The sequence below is a fragment of the Ruditapes philippinarum genome, unplaced genomic scaffold (assembly GCF_026571515.1).
Source record: "Ruditapes philippinarum isolate M1 unplaced genomic scaffold, ASM2657151v2 ctg4743_1_1_1_1, whole genome shotgun sequence".
Lineage (NCBI taxonomy): Eukaryota > Metazoa > Mollusca > Bivalvia > Venerida > Veneridae > Ruditapes > Ruditapes philippinarum.
Window position 1 is genome coordinate 133,499 of NW_026857404.1, and position 23,326 is coordinate 156,824.

At 31.8% G+C, this 23,326-nt stretch overlaps 1 protein-coding gene across 12 annotated transcripts in view; it reads left to right on the top strand.

Annotated features, from left to right (window-relative positions):
• LOC132749608 (cys-loop ligand-gated ion channel-like) overlaps positions 1-23,326 on the top strand; it is a 110,893-nt gene that overhangs the window by 48,622 nt on the left and 38,945 nt on the right. Inside the window, exon 1 of one of the 12 annotated variants that reach the window (XM_060739449.1) lies at positions 9,069-9,170. The exons of 8 other annotated variants lie outside the window; for them this stretch is intronic. In XM_060739449.1, coding sequence (XP_060595432.1) covers positions 9,141-9,170 — 30 coding nt within the window. In that variant the 5' untranslated portion in view covers positions 9,069-9,140. Of the gene's footprint in view, positions 1-9,068; positions 9,171-10,782; positions 10,937-15,623; positions 16,301-22,174; positions 22,667-23,326 lie in introns of those variants that run through there. 3 more of the 12 variants (XM_060739448.1, XM_060739444.1, XM_060739447.1) reach the window with 3 other exon arrangements.

Below are 23,326 nucleotides of genomic sequence, written 5' to 3' on the forward strand. Positions count from 1 at the left end.
TCAAACTGTATCATAATCTGTATCAAATATATATAACTCAAGTTTCTCAATTTATTTGAGGGGAATCTAAAAATACAGTGCAGATGTAAAATTTACAACCATTAGTCAAAGATAAGGGAAGTAAATTTAAGATATCTTAGTGAAAGATTATGGACGTAAGGTTCAGATCTTTTAGCAAAATATTTTGGAAGTAAAGTCTCTATCCCTAAAGCAAAGCTAGGGAAGTAAAGTTCATATATCTCAGTAAAAAGTAAAGGAAGTAAATTTCCAACCACTTGGTCATTGATGAGGAAAATAAAATTTGCATATCTATTTGAATTTTTCAGTTAGTTATCGTTTCCAATGCATTGCCCTTAAATTGATTGTTATATATATAATTTATATAAATATCTATTTTCTCATTTTCTGTAAATGAATTTTACTTGAAGTAATATTTTGTTTTGCAGTATAGATGTCTGTTTACGTGTTTGTATAATATTGATTTGCTATAAAGAAATAAATATAATAATTCGATAGAGATTCGTTACACACATTTTTGTTCAGGAATTTCTTGTCTATGATTTACTAATTTTATGGAGAAATATTGCGTATGCAGAATAATTGTTTAATGAATATATGATTTTAGAAGTAAAAACTAAATAATTGTGATTGTTTTGACTTCATTAAGGATTTATAATGGCGTTGTTCGTGCTTTTTGAAATTCTGTTTATAACTTTTAGCATAGGCGTTTTTAAGTCAATCCATGTTAGAAGACTTGGACCTTTTTAATTTTTCTTGTGAAGATTGTGAAAATTTACAGTGACATGCCCAACATGCTTGAAAATGTCCGTTGGATTCTAGTACACTATATGGATTTATTATGTTGAGACTTAAGTTGATAAGATTGACAAGCTGTTGATGATAAGATGTCTTTGATATAATACATGTATAACACATATAATCATGATGTTTGGGCAGGAGTTATCTGTGGTAAATATGTTATCATCACCACGTTATAACTCAATTAATTATGAAATAACAAGTGAGGATACAATATCTGTAACAACACATGATGTATATATACTACATTCCTCGGGACAAAAGGTAATCACTGTTTTAATTTTACCTTAAAACCCTCTAATTTGCAGCATTCATGTACAATAACCACAGTTTTGATGTGCAAGAGATGTCATTAGGACAGCACGCTCGACTATTCTCAGTGCTTGTTTGTAAAACAAGAACCTGATTAATGTAAGAATTAAAGCTCCACTGAGTTTTTTAACATGACGGGACTTGAAATAATTTTTAGATTAATAATCCATTTGATAAGGTCCTGAAGAATAACTTGTGTGCAAAATTTCAGATCTTTCGCACACAAGCTTTCTCCAGAAAAACTGTTCTTATTGTGAAAAATATCCCAAAATTGAAAAGCTATGCAACGATTTTCATTCAAATCTGGTTAAGAATAGCAATAAATAAATAAATAGAGAATCACGACATAGTTATTAGTTATGTATATTGACTTTTCTATGTTCACAAAGTGCTATGTTTCATTCAAAATTCGTGACAAAAGTACCTGGCCCTGACCACCAAAGTATGGTCACGAAGACATGTATTAAGTATTAAGTGAAAATCCGCATTAGATTCCAAGAATGATGTTGAATGCAAAACTTTAAACAAAAATTTCAAAGGTCAATAAGGCCATAATGCAGTCAGAATCAATGCAAGAAATTTGGACCTTAGATAGATACAGTGTACCACTAAGATAGGTACCTCTAAGATAGATACGTTGTACCACTAAGATAGGTACCTCTAAGATAGATACGTTGTACCTCTAAGATAGGTACTTGTAATCATGATCTCAGACACATGTGTTCACATTCAATATAGAAAACTTTTATTACATTTTAAGATTGATGTTGCATGCAAAACTTTAATCAATGTATTTTTCGACGTCACGAAGGGCAATAATTGTATCAAGGGTAGCCTGAGGGAAGGAGGGAAGGAAGCTGACATATCCCTGTGTGATTTTGACAAAAGCAGCGGGAAAAAGGAACAGGTAAAAGGTGCGTGTTTTTGAAGATTAGAATAGCATTTTGTACATGGGGAAAACTGTAATAGATGTCTCTTATAACTCATTTTATGAGTACATTAATTATAGTCCTTAAAACATAGACATGGAAGTGTAATTGCAAATTGTTCATCATTTTACATTGTGAGCTTTGTTGTTATATGAATTTTGACCTACTTTCACTCTGGACCCACTTACTGCTAACAATGCGGAATCACCTTAACTCAGATTTGTGTAAAGGTGACAAACTATATGCAACTGACTCCTGAACGAGAAAAACGTAAAATATACAAATAACCTGTCTTAAGTTTACAGCTGGAGCAATATATGAACATTTTACATATGCACAGTTTCTTTTTTCCATATGCATATATACATTTATAAGAAAACCATGCAATGTAATATGTTATTCAGCACAGAATATATTTTACAATTTAAATTTGAATTTTGAAAATAAGATAATTTATTGAATACAAATGATGCATGTTCAGTCGCATGGAAATATTTTATATTTCACAATTTAAATTTGAATTTTAAAAATAAGATAATTTATTGAATACAAATGATGCATGTTCAGTCGCATGGAAATATTTTATATTTTACAATTTAAATTTGAATTTTAAAAATAAGATAATTTATTGAATACAAATGAAGCATGTTCAGTCGCATGGAAATATTTTATATTTTACAATTTAAATTTGAATTTTAAAAATAAGATAATTTATTGAATACAAATGAAGCATGTTCAGTCGCATGGAAATATTTTATATTTTACAATTTAAATTTGAATTTTAAGAATAAGATAATTTATTGAATACAAATGATGCATGTTCAGTCGCATGGAAATATTTTATATTTTACAATTTAAATTTGAATTTTAAAAATAAGAATAATTTATTGAATACAAATGAAGCATGTTCAGTCGCATGGAAATATTTTTATATTTTACAATTTAAATTTGAATTTTAAAAATAAGATAATTTATTGAATACAAATGAAGCATGTTCAGTCGCATGGAAATATTTTATATTTTACAATTTAAATTTGAATTTTAAAAATAAGATAATTTATTGAATACAAATGAAGCATGTTCAGTCGCATGGAAATATTTTATATTTTACAATTTAAATTTGAATTTTAAGAATAAGATAATTTATTGAATACAAATGATGCATGTTCAGTCGCATGGAAATATTTTATATTTTACAATTTAAATTTGAATTTTAAAAATAAGATAATTTATTGAATACAAATGAAGCATGTTCAGTCGCATGGAAATATTTTATATTTTACAATTTAAATTTGAATTTTAAAAATAAGATAATTTATTGAATACAAATGAAGCATGTTCAGTCGCATGGAAATATTTTATATTTTACAATTTAAATTTGAATTTTAGAAATAAGATAATATATTGAATACAAATGAGGCATGTTCAGTCGCATGGAAATATTTGGTTTGTTATTGAGGAACTGTTTAGCTCGTGCAAAATGTGATAATGTTACATTCTGTGTTTGTATAGAGAGATAATAAACACCTGTTATCATATGAAGATATAAACCACCTGTGTTTACTAGATAAAATTAACACAGGATTAATTAATGACGTAACAAGACAAAGCGAGATAGACGATACTATTGTTTTCTATATTTTGCTAATTATAAAATATTGTTTTGACTTATATCATATTTCTCTCTATAACTGTAGGACGTTTGCTCTTTCACCATATTTTTGTCTAGCATAGGTTTTGGTTTTCATTACAAATTGATAATGCATTTTTGTATGTTATTATAATTATAGAGCTATCACTAAAGGTGTCTCATAACCCCAACCACCACCAATAAGTTGTCTGAAGCAAAATTTGAACTGGAGCTACTATATTATACAAATATGGACTTTTTAGCTGTTGAATATGATGTGATATGTACTAAAAAATTAATATTGACCGAGGCGATAGCCGAGGTCAATATTAATTTTTAGTGCATATCACATCATATTCAACAGCTAAAAAGTACATATCTGTTTTATTATATAATTTATAAATAGCTTTTATATGGCTTATCACATCTGCCATTGCATACGACGGAAATCATTAGTTTTCAGCTTGTCTACTGTTTCCATAATTTGGCCCTTTCCATTGGCATGCTAATCCCTTTTGTTCTTAAAAATGAAAAACGGTAACTAAAATAGACTAATTTGACTCTTATGTACACCCACACAAAGTTTTTTCAGAAAAATAACAACAAATTTGGCGTGACATCACGTAAAAGTCTCGCGTCTTTAAGGGATTTCCAGAAAATCTATTTTTAGAAGAAAAACCGGTGAATATACTCTGAAAATCTATTTTTAGGAAAAAAAACAGTGAATATACTCTGATATTGACCTGTTATTTTTTACAAAAAGTTGCTTGTTAGCCAATCAGGGAAAGGCATTTCAAAGCTATTTATAGCTTATATAATAATATACAAATATGGACTTTTTAGCTGTTGAATATGATGTGATATGTACTAAAAAATTAATATTCGCCGAGGTCAATATTAATTTTTAGTACATATCACATCATATTCAACAGCTAAAAAGTACATATCTGTTTTATTATATAATTTATAAATAGCTTTTATATGGCTTATCACATCTGCCATTGCATACGACGGAAATCATTAGTTTTCAGCTTGTCTACTGTTTCCATAATTTGGCCCTTTCCATTGGCATGCTAATCCCTTTTTGTTCTTAAAAATGAAAAACGGTAACTAAAATAGACTAATTTGACTCTTATGTACACCCACACAAAGTTTTTTCAGAAAAATAACAACAAATTTTGGCGTGACATCACGTAAAAGTCTCGCGTCTTTAAGGGATTTCCAGAAAATCTATTTTTAGAAGAAAAACCGGTGAATATACTCTGAAAATCTATTTTTAGGAAAAAAAAAAACAGTGAATAGACTCTTATATTGACCTGTTATTTTTTTACAAAAAAATGCTTGTTAGCCAATCAGGGAAAGGCATTTCAAAGCTATTTATAGCTTATATAATAATATACAAATATGGACTTTTTAGCTGTTGAATATGATGTGATATGTACTAAAAAATTAATATTCGCCGAGGTCAATATTAATTTTTAGTACATATCACATCATATTCAACAGCTAAAAAGTACATATCTGTTTTATTATATAATTTATAAATAGCTTTTATATGGCTTATCACATCTGCCATTGCATACGACGGAAATCATTAGTTTTCAGCTTGTCTACTGTTTCCATAATTTGGCCCTTTCCATTGGCATGCTAATCCCTTTTGTTCTTAAAAATGAAAAACGGTAACTAAAATAGACTAATTTGACTCTTATGTACACCCACACAAAGTTTTTTCAGAAAAATAACAACAAATTTGGCGTGACATCACGTAAAAGTCTCGCGTCTTTAAGGGATTTCCAGAAAATCTATTTTTAGAAGAAAAACCGGTGAATATACTCTGAAAATCTATTTTTAGGAAAAAAAACAGTGAATATACTCTGATATTGACCTGTTATTTTTTACAAAAAGTTGCTTGTTAGCCAATCAGGGAAAGGCATTTCAAAGCTATTTATAGCTTATATAATAATTTATGATAGTTCATCTGTTTACAAAAGATTATTACAACTGCTTGCTTTGTTAAAAAAAGAATATTCATCTGCTAAACATAATCTATGAAAAACGTTAAGTATCAGTGACCTTGACCTTGACCACAGGAGGTCCCAAAAAATTCCGTATTGGGGTCTTCATATAAGCTTGCTTTATGCCATGTTTAATTACAATTTCTCATTGTTAGCTTGTTATCGTCCGGAAAACATTTTCTTCTGTTAGAAACATTGACCTTGATCCCAGAAGCAATCCAAACCGGGATCTTCATAGAAGTTTGCTCATTGCTAAGTGTAGTAATCACCAGAAATCTATTTTTCTATTTTTAGTAACAATTACATTGTCTTTGTTCCAGGGAGTCAGAAAGCTACATCATCTAAAGGATTCCTCATAAGATTGCTGTATACCAAATTTGATTACAAAATCTCATTGCAAACTATATTTTTTCTATGTTTATTAACAGTGACCTTGAACTTGACTCTACAGGGTATAAAAAGCAATCCATAACATTTATAAGCTTCATATATCAAGTTTGATTACAATATCTCATTCCTAACTTTGGTTATTTTCCGGACACATTCGTAGCAATCCAAATGTTAACGGAAGTTCATACATAAGGATGTTATATGCCAAATTTGATTAAAAACTTTAGTTGTTGTCTGAAAACCATGAAATGGACAAACCGACGTACGGACGGATCAACAATAAACTTCGTTTCATGGTGTATAAAAATACATTACATGATTTATAGAATAATACATGTAAGAACGAATCTAGAATATATTTATTGACACACTGTATACATGTATATTTAAATATCTGGAAACAAAGTGATCCCTCACAACAAAATTACATTAGAATTGCAGACTCGGTTTGATTGAGTCTGTACATAAGGGATAATGAATAAGTGCAACATCCCTCACGCCCCCTAGCACCGGTAAACACTACAATTGTTTGTAAACACCATATCTGAATTACATTTAGTTACACACCAGTCTCTCTTATGTATTCATTAATTTTACATACACAATGACACAGTGACAAAGTATTGTAAGCAATACAAAAGTCCGCTAACGGTTAGAGCCCCTCAAGAAGTAAGTCAGTAACGCCCCTAATATATGTGTTCAATTTAATTGCTAGTTTTGCAATATTTCAAGTCTATTTGTTGTCATAGTAACACGATTTTTCAACATAAGAAGAAGGAACAAGACTAACGCTGTCTGTAAAAGGCAATCACTTTTATTGACAATTTTCAAAAATATAAAAGCATTGGTGTTAGGATAATTTCCATTGTTTTACAAATGTTACAATATCATGATTATCAAGTATTACAAGTTTCAAGTTAATAGCTTTGATTGTTTTGAAATCACCCAACTAATAATAAACACTTTTGACAAACATTCTAAGTTAAAAGGGATATAACTTATACATATAGCTTTAAGAAAAAAAATGCCCCTTATCTTTCAACAGTTCCTTGCCATGACATTACAATACTTTAGTATTCCAAGATTCATGTTGGTATAATTTTCATGCTTCTGAATAAAACTCCGTTACTTTTGATGTAAATTTCATTTCTTATGAATTTAACTACATTGCTTATTTTGAAACTAAGTTACTCATGATTCAATCCATAACTTATGATTTAAACTCCATTATTCGTAATTATACACCATTACTTATGACTTAACTCCACCAGTTTTTTAAAACTCTATTACTATGCATGATTTAGTTTTTTATTACTTATTATTTAAACTCCGTTAATCATAATTTATACTCCGTTACCATGATTTAAACCTCGTTATGATGTTAAGTTAATAATTCATTTTAACTACATGATTCATGATTGAAACTACAATGCTTAGACTTAGATTCTTTTACTTATTGCTAAAACTATAAACAATTATAATTGAAAAAAAAACATGATAAACAAGATCAACAAAGAAAGGCGGCGTTCAATGAACACTCAGTTGCTGATGATTTAAACAGTATAATCAATTATTTAAAATCAATTTCTTAGAACTGGCACTTAATACAACTGAGATAATACATAAGTAAGTTTCTCTTGTAAAAATTATCGTTACTTAATGGGAAAACTTTCATTATGTCATCGCACCACTGCGGTCTTCATTTTCTTATCATCGCACAATCGTGTTTTTATCATCACCAATGGGGTTTTCCATCATTATGGCATCGCATTATTGTGGGGCTTTCCCCATTGTCATGTCATTCAACATCATAATGACATCGCATTATCGTGGGCATTTCCCCCATTATTATGTCATAGAACCCCAATGTTTACATCATCATGTCATCATACTATCGCGTTTTTTGTTGATTTTCTATTCTTTAATTTAATCATCATGTATTCCAACCATCGGGCAGGATTCCCCCTCCCATAATCATGCTATTGCATCATGGTGGTTTATTTAATATATTTGACGATTTGTGGGTCCAATCATCATGTTATAGCACCATAGCGGTTGTTCATCATGTTATAGCACCATAGCAATTGTTCATCATGTTATCGCGCTTTCACAATTATAGCACCGTGCAACATTGGTTATGGTAAAAAAAGTAACTGTTGTATTAATTCTGCAGAACTCCACGTACCATTCTGGTATCTTTTTTTACTTTTTACTTATAAAAACAAAATGTGTGTGAATTAAGATGATATTGCTAATACTGATTGTTGTATAATGGGAGATATTTTGTTGTTATTTTTATCACGGCATCCCGTAAATATAGACCTTCATTCATCAGAAATAATTTCCCTCGAGTTCTGATCCGACAAATTTCTGAATATTTCCATAAGTGGCTGTGAAACTGTTTCCCTCTAGACAAGTTATAGTGATACAGAAATTCACGTTCTAACATTTCTTGGCATCATACGCGTTTTCACCGCACGAGAGCATAATTATCCCTAAATTATCCGACATTGGTGGCTTCATTTGAGCCGTGTCACGACAAAACCAACATAGTGCGTTTGCGACCAGCATAGATCCAGACCAGCCTGCGCATGCGCGCAGTCTGGTCAGGATCTTTGCTGTTCGCTTACCAACTCTATTACAAGTGGAGAAACTGATAGCGAACAGCATGGGTCCTGATCAGACTGCGCGGATGCGCAGGCTGGTCTGGATCCATGCTGGTCGCAAACGCACTATGTTGGTTTTGTCGCGACGCGGCTCATTTGTTTTATTACTTTACAAAAATGTTCATCAGTTTGACCTTCTATAGTTAATAATGAATTATATATAAAATACAATGTCGTATTAATTTGTCAAAGTGGTTATAGATTATAACCGTTGATGTTTGATATATGATCGTATATGACTCATATAATGTTTTATAATATGATAACTTGATATGTGACTCATATAATAATTGATACACCATCTATTGTGAACTATACAAACTATGTTGTTCAGACAAAGCTAGGAATATAGGGATGTTTTATATAGATATTATATAGAATGATACAGAGTATCTACAAAGATGTGCAGGTACAATATACATGTGTTTCTTTTTTTTCCCTACAGATTTGTGTCGACGTGTTCATAATGTCACAATTTGAATCTGTGTTGTTTTTCGAATAAATGTTATTCTTATTATCTAAGCTGTCCGTATTTAGAAGATGATTATACATTTTGTATATGTGTAAACGTATAATAGATAAAAGACAAATGACAAGAATATGTGTATTATTCTAAATTGACTTGGTTCTTTATTTCATATGAATGATAAATTATGACATAATGTACATGAGTACGAAGTTTATTAAGCATACTGCATTGTTTAATTTTACATACACAATGACACAGTGACAAAAATGATAAGATAAGATTTCCTGATTGTTATGTGATGTCAAATAATACGTTTATAGTTTGCTAAATATAAAAATCAACTTGCAAATGCTAACAATGTTTTCTTTGACATCGCCAGATTTAATCATGTATCACAAAGAAAATAGAATCCTTAAAAAATCATTCTAAGATCTCTGTAACGCGGACAAACAAAAAAATGATATTCGTTTTCAATCGCTCTCAAATTACATGATTTACATATTACGTATTTGTGTTGGGGTAGCAAATCTTCCTGAGTAGTGTTGTCAGTGCTACTCTATATTTGTATTGGGTCTGAGTATAGTTCCCTAACAAATCTGTGTTTGAATAAACAATAAGTTTGCTTTATATAGAAATATATAATCAAATATTTTGTATTTGAACTAATTGTATTAATTTCTGTTTTCAAATAAATTAACATTATTTTGTAAGAGAAATGTGACCTCTTTCGCCGATGTATGATTACTGTTTGACTAGTCCGCTGGTTTCTAGACAATGTATTTTCTCAAGGGGGACATAAATATAACTCCACGAACTTACCATAATTTATTCACTTCATTTTATTGATAAGAACACGGCATGATATTACTGCAGTAAAGTGGAAATTATTTGCGTTAAGGAAACATGCTCATATATTTTCACTTTTTTAACATGATTCTTTATAAAAACAATTGAAGTATTTTACGGTGCCTATTTGACATTGTATTTATTCTAAATGATGTTGTCTTAAAGTTATCTTAACATTTCTGATAATTATTATGATTATTATTATTAATCATTTGTAAACGAATAATTGACTTCAGCATAACATTTTTTTAATGTAGTATATAACGGCTTTTCCAGTCAGTATGCGTACGTATGTATTCAACAAAAGAGCATTATTATCCCTCAATAATCTCGGTCATATCTGACTCCATTTAAGCCGTGTCACGACAAAACCAACATAGTGCATTTGCGACCAGCATGGATCCAGACCAGCCTGCGCATGATCAGGATCCATGCTGTTCGCTTACCAACTCTATAACAAGTAGAGAAACTGATAGCGAACAGCATGGATCCTGATCAGACTGCGCGGATGCGCAGGCTGGTCTGGATCCATGCTGGTCGCAAACCCATTATGTTGGTTTTGTCGTGACGCGGCTCATTTGTTTCATTACTTTACAAAGACATAATCAGTTTGACCTTCTATAGAACCTAATGTTTTATGTATAAAACATAATGTCATATTAATTTGTCTAAGTTGATGTAAATTATAACCATTGATGTTTGATACATGATATGTAACGAATCATAAAATGTTTGGAACACCAGCTATAGTTTGAGGGAACATATTTAGACAAATGTAGGAATATAGGGACGATGATTATTATATGGTTTTCTTCATGACGCAATATAAAAGATTACAGAGTATCTGCAAAGATGTACAGGTACTAAGTATATATTTTCTCTTTTTAAATTTATATCGACTAAATTTTAGTTGGCTTAGTGTAATTTTGTGAAATATAAACAAATATTTGTATTTGAACTAATTGTATTCTTTTCTGTTTTCAAATAAATTAGAAACATATTTTTGTAAAAGAAATGTGATCTCTCACAAAGCTTTCGCCGATGTATGATAATTGTTTGAATAGTCACATAAAGTTTGTCAGTGTATGATTTGTGATCCTTTATATAACTTTTGTCAGTGTATGATAGTTTTTGAGCAATCATATAACGTTTGTCAGTGTATAATTTTATCTTAGAACGTTGATGAGATCGTTAATCTTTCAATAAAACCAACTATATGATGTTTAATGATGAAATTTAAAATTATTGAGTTTTTTTTTTAGAATAAATGGTCCCGATACATGATACCGCTGGTTTCTAGACAATGTATTTTCTCAAGGGAAACATAAATATAACTCCACGAACTTACCATAATTTATTCACTTTATTTTATTGATAAGAACACGGCATGATATTGCTGCAGTAAAGTGGAAATTATTTGCGTTAAGGAAACATGCTCATATATTTTCACTTTTTTAACATGATTCTTTTTAAAAACAATTAAAGTATTTTACGGTGCTTATTTGACATATTATTTATTCTAAATTCTGTTGTCTTTAAGTTATCTTAAAATTATAATGATTATTAATTATTTTTTAATTACATTGTGTACAACATAGTTATAAATTAACGTACGTACCTCACAACTTTTTATTACATAGTACACTACACAACTCTTGATTACCTAGTGTTCCTCACAACACTTAATAATATAGTGTACCTCAAAAACTCTTAAAATACCTTGTTTGTTTTATAACATTTACTTATCTGATATACCACATTATACTTAATTAGCCAGTGTGCCTCACAGCATTATCTCACAACACTAAATTAGCCAGTGTGCCTCACAGCATTATCTCACAACACTAAATTAGCCAGTGTGCCTCACAGCATTATCTCACAACACTAAATTAGCCAGTGTGCCTCACAGCATTATCTCACAACACTAAATTAGCCAGTGTGTCTCACAGCGTTATCTCACAACACTGAATGAGCCAGTGTGTCTCACAGCGTTATCTCACAACACTAAATTAGCCAGTTTGTCTCACAGTGTTATCTCACAACACTAAATTAGCCAGTTTGTCTCACAGTATTATCTCACAACACTAAATTAGCCAGTGTGTCTCACAGCGTTATCTCACAACACTAAATTAGCCAGTGTGTCTCACAGCATTATTTCACAACACTAAATTAGCCAGTGTGTCTCACAGCATTATCTCACAACACTAAATTAGCCAGTGTGTCTCACAGCGTTATCTCACAACACTAAATTAGCCAGTTTGCCTTACAGTATTATCTTACAACACTAAATTAGCCAGTGTGTCTCACAGCGTTATCTCACAACAATAAATTAGCCAGTGTGTCTCACAGCGTTATCTCACAACACTAAATTAGCCAGTGTGCCTCACAGCGTTATCTCACAACACTAAATTAGCCAGTGTGTCTCACAGTGTTATCTCACAACACTAAATTAGCCAGTGTGCCTCACAGTATTATCTCACAACACTAAATTAGTCAGTTTGCCTTACAGTATTATCTTACAACACTAAATGAGCCAGTGTGTCTCACAGCGTTATCTCACAACACTTAATTAGCCAGTGTGTCTCACAGTGTTCTCTCACAACACTAAATCAGCCAGTGTGCCTCACAGCATTATCTCACAACAATAAATCTGCCAGTGTGCCTCACAGCGTTATCTCACAATACTAAATTAGCCAGTGTACCTCACAGTGTTATCTCACAACACTAAATCAGCCAGTGTGCCTCACAGCATTATCTCACAACAATAAATCTGCCAGTGTACCTCACAGCATTATCTCACAACACTAAATTAGCCAGTGTGTCTCACAGCATTATCTCACAACACTTAATCAGCCAGTGTGTCTCACAGTGTTATCTCACAACACTAAATCAGCCAGTGTGCCTCACAGCGTTATCTCACAACACTAAATCAGCCAGTGTGCCTCACAGCATTATCTCACAACAATAAATCTGCCAGTGTGCCTCACAGCGTTATCTCACAACACTAAATCAGCCAGTGTGCCTCACAGCATTATCTCACAACAATAAATCTGCCAGTGTGCCTCACAGCGTTATCTCACAACACTAAATCAGCCAGTGTGCCTCACAGCATTATCTCACAACAATAAATCTGCCAGTGTACCTCACAGCATTATCTCACAACACTAAATTAGCCAGTGTGTCTCACAACGTTATCTCACTAAACTAAATTAACCAGTGTGCCTCACCGCATTATCTCACAACACTAAATCAGCCAGTGTGCCTCACAGCATTATCTCACAACACTAAATCAGCCAGTGTGTCTCACAGCGTTATCTCACAACACTAGTAAATCAGCCAGTTTGTCTCACAGCGTTATCTCACTACACTAAATTAGCCAGTGTACCTCACAGTGTTATCTCATAACACTAAATTAACTAGTGTGCATAAGCCAGCGTGCCTCACAATGTTATCCCACAACACTAAATTAAGCAGTGTACAGTAATTTGTAGCTTCTCTTTGAATCGATCGTTTAATCTGCTAGGAAAGAAAGATTCACATGTAAATGAAATTCTGCATATCATAGTTAACCTGGGAATGAAAGTCGCGATTGTAAAACCATAAGTGTCATGAAACAATCATTCTTGTTATTTATGTTATGTGATATGTCTGATATTGATATCTGACAGTAATATCTATAAAAGTGGATCTTAATTGGATCTTAAATGATAATAGGACTAAAACGACGGATTAGTGAAAATTGAATAATGAAACTATACATACATGTTTTGTGTCTACGTTATAATATTCAGAAAATTCCTTTGAAATGTTTCATACTTATTTTTTGTCGACGACATAATTAAGAATGTGTACTTACCAACTTGAAAACCTAATGAAAAGTTAACAGTTTTAGAATCATAACTTTATATCATATTGGAGTTATTGCTCTTTGTAAATTGTTAAATTTGAATGGAGTAGAGCAAATAAAGTTTAAAAGATAACAATTTGAAACTTCACAGACAGATAAATCTAATAAAGGAAAAGAAAAAAGAAAAGAGCATTGATTTATTTTACATAATGTCAAAGGGGGCGTCCGTGGCCGAGTGGTTAAGGCCGTTGACTTCAAACCACTTGCCCCTCACCGCTGTGGGTTCGAATCCCGACAGGGACTTTGGATTCTTTCATGTGAGGAAGCTATCCAGCTAGTTTACGGAACGTTGGTGGTTCTACTCAGGTTTCCGTTCGTACCTAAAAATAATGCACGGAAGGGCACCTGAGGTCTTCCTCCATCAGTAAAGATGGAACGTCGCCAAATGACCTATACTTTGTCGGCGTGACGTAAAACCCAAACAAACACACAAACATAATGTGAAAGTATCATCTCAATGCCATTATGTGTCAAGAAGATTTCTTCTTCATCTTTGCTTAAAACTGCCTAATTTTGAGGGCACTGTTTCATAAAAATGCTCTGAGGTAACATGAGCCGCGTCACGACAAAACCAACATAGTGCGACTGTCAGTTTCTCCACTTGTAATAGAGTTGGTAAGCGAACAGCATGGATCCTGATCAGACTGCGCGGATTCGCAGGCTGGTCTGGATCCATGCTGGTCGCAAACCCACTAAGTTGGTTTTGTCGTGACGCGGCTCACATAATACTAATAAGGTTCAATTAAGTGATTTGTATCATTCGATGAGGTGGGTGGTTGGGGGATATCAATTCAATTAATTTTCTTGTTTTTATCTATTTTAAGATCTTCTTTTTTATTATTTCCTTGCTTATTTTTATGCTTATTTCTATGTTTATTGTGGGGGAAAGCTTCTAATGCCTATTTTTAACCATACTATACTTGTATCTAGAAATGTTTTATATATAACAATACATAAAGGAGAGAAGACTTATATTATTACTTGTATCTAGAAATGTTTTATATATAACAATACATAAAGGAGAGAAGACTTATATTATTACTTGTATCTAGAAATGTTTTATATATAACAATATATAAAGGAGAGAAGACTTATATTATTACTTGTATCTAGAAATGTTTTACATATAACAATATATAAAGGAGAAAAGACTTATATTATTACTTGTATCTCACAGACTTAAGTGAAAATCAATGCGACATGTCACTACAGGTTTTACTGAAGTAGAAATTTATGCATTCTTCTTGAAAACTGTTCACATAATATGCAAATTGCTTTATATATGGAATTACTACACAAGAATGGTTGTTTGATGTCAATGACAACATGGATGTATGTGTGTAACAGTGAGGCATATATTGTAATAAATTTATCATATTAATAGAATAATCTAATTGGAAAAAAATGAATATTCTTTTTGGAATGAAATATCATTTTTAAATATAAATATTAAAATACGTGTGTCTTATATATATTATATATGTTACCGGTGAAGTTAGCACGTGAAAATTATCTATAATTATAGCCACATGTTGTGACTGCAATCACTTATATATAATATATAGTGTATAATATATAGTGTATATTAAGATAGGTATAATTACAATATAGAGATCACTACTGTCATACAGTTATTGTTTTGTTGGGCGGTATAATTGTGAAACTCTAACTTTCGTCTACCATACATCAAACTGGATTAATTGTGAATTCGGAAAAAAAATCAAACAAGAAACATATAAAAGTAAGGCAAAATAGAGTTTCAACATAAAACTTTGATGATTTGTTAAGCGAAGAAAGTTGTTCTTATTGCCAAAATGAATCCATTATTTTGAACTACTGAATTTATGAAACTATGTGCAGACATAATTATCAAGGTTTCATAAGTTACTGAAAATTCCTGAGAATTCCTGTTTCTAGTAATGAAATATGTTAATTTTAGCAAAGAAAATATTCTATAAATCGTGCACAATAGAGCTATTTGTGACTTACAATAATAAAGATCTAAATCTAATGTTAGCAAAATGTATGTAGAATCTATGTGGACTCTAAAATGAGTGACAAATTTCAGAAAATTTCTAAATGTATTGCAAGAATCAGTGCAAGTGAAAGAAACATAAATCTTTCTTAGGATCTGCTTAAGTTATTCAATTCTATTCTATATATTTTGGAATAATAACCAAATATGATGGGATATGAAATGAATCTAGTAAACATGATGACCGTTGATGACGTCAGTGATGACGCTACTGACGATGAGGAGAGCGTTCATTCTGATTCTAACAAAACACCGGAAGTTCTTCACACGTCTGGTAATCAGGTTAGATGGTTTTTGTACTTCACTTTTGACGACTAATATGTTTGCAAACTATGTCACCGTCTGTTCGTCATGTAACGTTAATAACTTGACATCAACAAATTTAAGAATATCAGCGTTTTACAAGATTCAAATAGAAATTAATGTTCAATTTCATAAATGATTGCATAAAAAATGTAAACGGAGAATTAAAGGTGTAGATCTATAAGCTTATGTAAAAGAGTCGGGAAAAGTAGAGTTAACTTGGCAGCCTGGGTTACCTAAGTCATCGATATTTTGTCTTCATTTAAGTCTTCGATATCAATTGCATACATATATTTCTATATTTGCTACATGTATCATTGCTCAAATACGACCCCGCCCCCTCGACGGAGAGAAAAATCTGCATATATTTACCAGTGCAATATGAAATTACGTTATGTAAAACCATTAGGTAATATAGTTAAACCTTAGTTGTGTTGAGGAAGTTGTTAATTAAAATAGCGGATTGTGGTACTTCATATGATTAGTTATGTACCTTGAAATAACTGTAGTGGTTATTGACGCATAGTTCTGTATTCAAATTTTAAACAAAATATATCGAATTGTTTATGATAAGAATTAAAACTTAAATATAGATTGTGTCTAATCAAAGTTTTTGAAATATGTATAAAAATGTCACCTTATCCCCATCTATATTAAGCACTTATTTAATTATTTTCAAGCTAAGAGAGCCTTATTCAAAATATGCGTAAACTCTACTCAATCATTAAGCAGACTGTTTTAAAAGTTTGCCGATTTTCTTTTTAGACTTACATTTTAATCTTGCCACATATCAAGTACTATACCTATAAAATTTTGATTTTATTAGACTTTGAAAATGTCAGGATACCAAGATACAAACATAATTTGAATACACGAGCTCCATTTTGCTTTAAACATATTATTCGATATAATTACATTTTGCATGATGAACAATATTTTGGATTAGGCAGAAAACTATGAAAGCTCATGAAAGTCTTTTCCCAGTTTCAATACAGTTTAAAGTATTTGTAGCTTATTTATATACTCTTCAAAGTGGAGATATTACATTAGGAGAGTTCTACCTTAATTGATACAGATAGACAACAGTTAATACATTTATAACTAAAACAAGTAAAATGGTTTCCTGCGGTGAACATTTTAATGATATAATTATATTTCATTTAACTATTTTCAACATTATTATTTTTTTTTTTTTTGGGGGGGGGGGGGGTGGTAAATAAACGTTTGTATCAGGAATATAGTTGACAATTGAATAAACGACCACTATAGAAGAAGGTCTTTGGAAACTGGTGACCGTTGAAGATCAGAGAAGGTCGAACATAAAACAATTATTTCTTTTTATTAAGCCTCGGTCTCACTTACTCCCGGCAGAGCCCAGGACCATCCCGGTAAGTTACCGGGATGATCCGGGACGATCCGGGGTGAAATTATTGTTGCGGTCACACTTACCCCGGCAGCACTACGGTAGTTCCCAACTAACCACCCAGGATGCGCTCCGGATCATCCAGGCAGAGCCCAGGTGAAGCTACGGTTCATGCCGGTGCTTCCCCGGTCGTTCCCGGATGACGCCGGAAGAGCCCCGGTTGACCCAGGCAGAGCCCCGGACGATCCAGGCAGAGCCCCGGTAGAACCCCGGTGGATTGAAAACGCCCGAAAATGATAACATTGATACATAATTTTTATTTAATATAATATCTATTGTTCCAGAATAGTAATTCATGATGATTTTCTGAAAAATCCTTATGCCATACTGGATAGAAGGGAAATGGGAAGGCTTTTAATACAAACAAGTTCAATCATCGCAAATTGTCCTTATTCTTTTGAAATGATCCGGGCTTTGCCGGGGCTCTACCGGGATCAACCGTAGCTCTACCTTTATCCTCCGGGGCTCTGCCTGTAGTTACCGGGGCTCTGCCGGCATATACCGGGGCTCTACCGTAGCTCTACCGTAGCTCTACCGGCTATATCATACCCCGGATCATCCCCGGTTTGTGCCGGCAGAGCTACGGTGCTTTCCCGGTATAACCCCGGTCGTTCCCGGCAGAGCTAAGGATGAAGCCGGCAAAGCTATACCTTCCCGGATCATCCCGGACCACCCCGGTGATATTAAATATTTTATTCCATCCGGGGTCGAATGCCGGATGTTCCCGGATCATCCCGGATCATCCAGGACTTTGCCGGCTGAGTTACGGATGTACCCCGGTTGTTCCCGGTCGTACCCCGGTCGTTCCCGGATAACCCCGGACGTCTACCGGGGCTCTGCCGGGGCTCTGCCGGGATGTAAGTGAGACTGTAGCTTAAGAAAAGCCTACCATTTTATGAATAATTCCGAGCAGAAAATAATTAAAGTAAACACACAAGTTTACGCAGAAAATAACGCAGAAAATAACTCTATTTATTATGGCAGATGTCACTACGAATATTTAAATTTTGTAGATTTTCAGTACAAACAATTTATTGTTTGTAAAATTTGAGATAGATATTAAAGAAACATGGATAATTTTCAAACACATCATTCAAGTTTTTCCACCTTAAACGGTAAAATAATTATAGAAAATTAGAAATATCACGTAATAGTTTTTTGTTTTTGTTCTTACTAATTCCCAACAGGTAAATCCGTAACGTACCGGCAAACGGTATTTAGCTAGGTTTTCGAAAAGGTCAATTAACCAATCATGTACGGTTTACATATCACATGCTCCTCCATGTACCGAAAACAGGTCACGTGCTCCTCCATGCCTCAAAAGTTAAACGCGTACCAATACCCTGCGGTCTCCAGACCGCAGGGAATAACGATAATTGGTAATAGAATGCGAAATAACATACTGCAGCTATTTACAGTATTTCTTTAAACCATAGCGTATTTAACAATTCGACTGAAAAACTTTCACGAATAAGTGATATTTTTCAGCTGAATAGACATCCACCAGCACCATATTTTACACATCAGTGATCTAACGTAACAAGCAATACCTAATACACATCAATGATCTTGCATAGCTAGCAATACCTAATACACATCAAAGATCTTAGGTAATTAGCAATACCCACTTCACATCGATGATCTTGCGTAATTAGCAATACCTAAAACACATCAAAGTTCTTGTGTAACTAGCAATACCCAATTTCATATCAATAATCTCGGGTAATTATCAATACCCAATACACATCAAAGATCTTTTATTCGTAATTGAAATAGTCTTATACACATCAATGATCTTGCGTAACAAGCAATACCTAATACAGAACAAATGATATTGCGTAACAAGCAATATTCAACATACGTACATCTTTGGTTTATAGCCATACTCACCGTTAAGAAAAAATTAAAAATTGATATGTGTTCTACTTTTATTTCTTAGGCGATAAAGAGGCCAACAGTTTTATATAGCTGGGTTTGTAGGGCGATAGAGAGGCCAACAGTTTTATATAGCTGGGTTTGTAGGGCGATAGAGAGGCCAACAGTTTTATATAGCTGGGTTTGTAGGGCGATAGAGAGGCCAACAGTTTTATAAAGCTGGGTTTGTAGGCTTTGGTTGATCATTAGTGAGATTGAGAGTAATCTGTCGGACGCTTTGCGTTACGATTGAAAAAAGTATACAAAGGAAAACCTTGACGAAATAGTGTTTTGCACGGCACGTTCAGTTTTTATGTAATATTTGACAATACTTTATTATAAATATGTATTTCTGTTTAAAGATTCGTTCCTTGTCCCATATTTGCCGTTATTAACTAATCACCTAGGAATAGTAATGCCCTTTATGATGGTCAATATTGTACAGAAAACTTGTAAATATATGTATACATGTTGTATATCTAAACATAATTTCTCTCAGGTGTTGACAATAACGATTATCAAAGTCATAGCCTGTACAATTTAGTATATTTTAAGTCTACATATTTTACAACGTTTACAGCAATTTTGACAACGTTTACAGCAATTGTTCCATTTTTACAGACGGTTCAAACTCTTCTTAACTGAAACAAATTGTGAAAAAATCACCTGTATAATGGTATACTATAGGTCATGGCGTGCTGCAAGATCTTCTCTTCGAAGCAAACATCTATACATATGTACGTTGAAAACACATCACAACTAGAGAGAGTATTAAAGTATACAGGCGTTAAATGGTAGCATATTAGAGTATAACATATCATTAAAATCGCGGCTTTCTTGGCTGACAACCATATTTCCTCATATAGTATCAGCAATAATAAGTTTTTACAGTTCAATAAAGTCTTTTCAATAGGCAACAGACTCATTATAATGGAGCTAAATCGACTAATGTCATTAGGAAAGATAGATAATTTATAAGAATAGCATATACTATTTAAAATCATTTTCTAGTTTTATAAGTATATATTAAAACGAGACATACGAGAATACAAGAAGAGAAATGGTCTAATGTTACATATGTTATAACATGAACATTTATTAATTTTTAAAATCGAATTATAAACGTTTCTTGTTCTCTCGTATGAAACACCCGATTATATAGTAGTGTAACGTACGGGAATACAATGAAGTTTCCTATTAAGTGTAACATACAACGGTACAATACAATTCATATAATTTAGTGTAACGAAGTTTATAATTACGTATAACATACAGGAGTACAATAAAGTATATAATCAAGTGTTACATATAAGGATACAATAAAGTTTATAATTAAGTGCAATACATGAGGTTATAATAAAGTTTATAATAAAGTGTAACATGTAAGGGTATATTAAAGTATATAATTAAGAATTACATATAAACTATATTAAAGTTTATAATTAAGTGTTACATATGAGGGTATAATAAAGTTATAATTAAGTGCAATACATGAGGTTATAATAAAGTTTATAATAAGTGTTACATCTCATGAGTACATTGAAGTTTACATGAGGTTATAATAAAGTTTATAATTTAGAGTTACATATGAGGGTATAATAAAGTTATAATTAAGTGCAATACATGAGGTTATAATAAAGTTTATAATAAGTGTTACATCTCATGAGTACATTGAAGTTTACATGAGGTTATAATAAAGTTTATAATTTAGAGTTACATATGAGGGTACAATAAAGTTATAATTAAGTGCAATACATGAGGTTATAATAAAGTTTATAATAAGTGTTACATCTCATGAGTACATTGAAGTTTACATGAGGTTATAATAAAGTTTATAATTTAGAGTTACATATGAGGTACAATGAAGTTTATAATTTAGTGTGACATATCACGGTACAATGAAGTAAATAATTAAGTGTAATATATGAGGTACAATGAGGTTTATAATTAAGTGTTATATATGAGGGAATATGAAGTTTATAATTATGTGTAATATATAAGGGAGTACAATGAAGTTTATAATTTAAGTGTAACATATGAGGGCACTGTGAAGTATATAACTAAGTGTTACATATGAGGGTATAATGAAGTTTATAATTAAGTGTAACATATGAGGGCACTGTGAAGTATATAACTAAGTGTTACATATGAGGGTATAATGAAGTTTATAATTAAGTGTAACATATGAGGGCACTGTGAAGTATATAACTAAGTGTTACATAATTATGAGGGTATAATGAAGTTTATAATTAAATGTTACATATGAGGGCACTGTGAAGTATATAACTAAGTGTTACATATGAGAGTATAATGAAGTTTATAATTATGTGTAACATATGAGGGCACTGTGAAGTATATAATTAAGTGTAACATATGAGGGCACTAGAAGTATTATACTGACTGCCATTTTAAGACAGACGTTCATATAAAAACTTTTGTATGACAGTATAGATGCAGTGTAAATGTCGTTTATTGTGAATGTGCCAGACGGTGTTAAACTAAGAACATATGTTATTTTGTATAACTTGTAGGAAAAGGAATGTCAGAGTATTCAACACCAGTGATAATCTATGGAATATATGTACTGTGTTATCTCTTTGTTAAACATCTAGCAATTATTGGACGTTTTAAGGCAATCTCGTCATGTGTTAATGGTCATTTTTGATAGTTTTTGTTCTTTCTGTAGGAATATAATTGTTCAATTATAAAGTTTTATAGCTCTATAAATTAGTCGGTAATTGAGTATAATTCGAGTGCTGGTGAAATATAAGTATATCCGTTTTTCACGATAAAAAAGAACAACATAACAATTTTTAGTGTAAAACGTGTGCTTTGTTTTTGAATAAAAAGTGAACTTGATGACATGAATTCGTTAATGTATTATACAAGACTTAGGTTTGTTTGTATGTGGGATGTTGTTAAAAATGCACCAACCTTTTTTCTGTGGCAGCACGTGTAACTTACAGAGAATCATAATAGAAAAAGATGTTCTCCACCCTCACCCACAGGTAATATAGACTATAATGTAACATTATAATATACAAATACACTATATAGTGTACTAACTAATACTTACTGTATCAAAAATATACGCTTAAATGTACTGAAATAATCTTAATGTTCTCAAAACTACATAAATTTGTACCATTATCGTAATGATCCCATTTTATCAAACTTCAACAAACTGTGTTGAAAGTTCGATGTTAAAGATCCTGTATGTTGTCATCAAAGTGGTAAACCACACTAAGTGAAATTATAAATATGTACATAATTATGCAAATAAAACAATTTTATAAAATCGAAGAAAATGTAAAATATGTACTGCAAATATGTGTGCATATTATATGTAAGCATTAAAATAAATGCATTCATTTCTTATTGTAAAATTTGACTTTAACTGTATAGAAAATAATATTATTACATCCCTTTATTAACATGAAATGTTAAATTCGGCAATATATTTATAAATAATGCCTTTTTGAACCTATAATATTGATAAGTCTTAATTTGAGCATCATATTTATGATTTAAAAACATAAAAAAATGTGTTACAGGATCTTTAAAACCTGCAACAAATTATAACAAGACTTGCCCACGATGAAAGAGGCATAATTCTGCAGCAGTAATTGACAGACTTATCTTCCTATATGTTCAATTCAATTCAATAG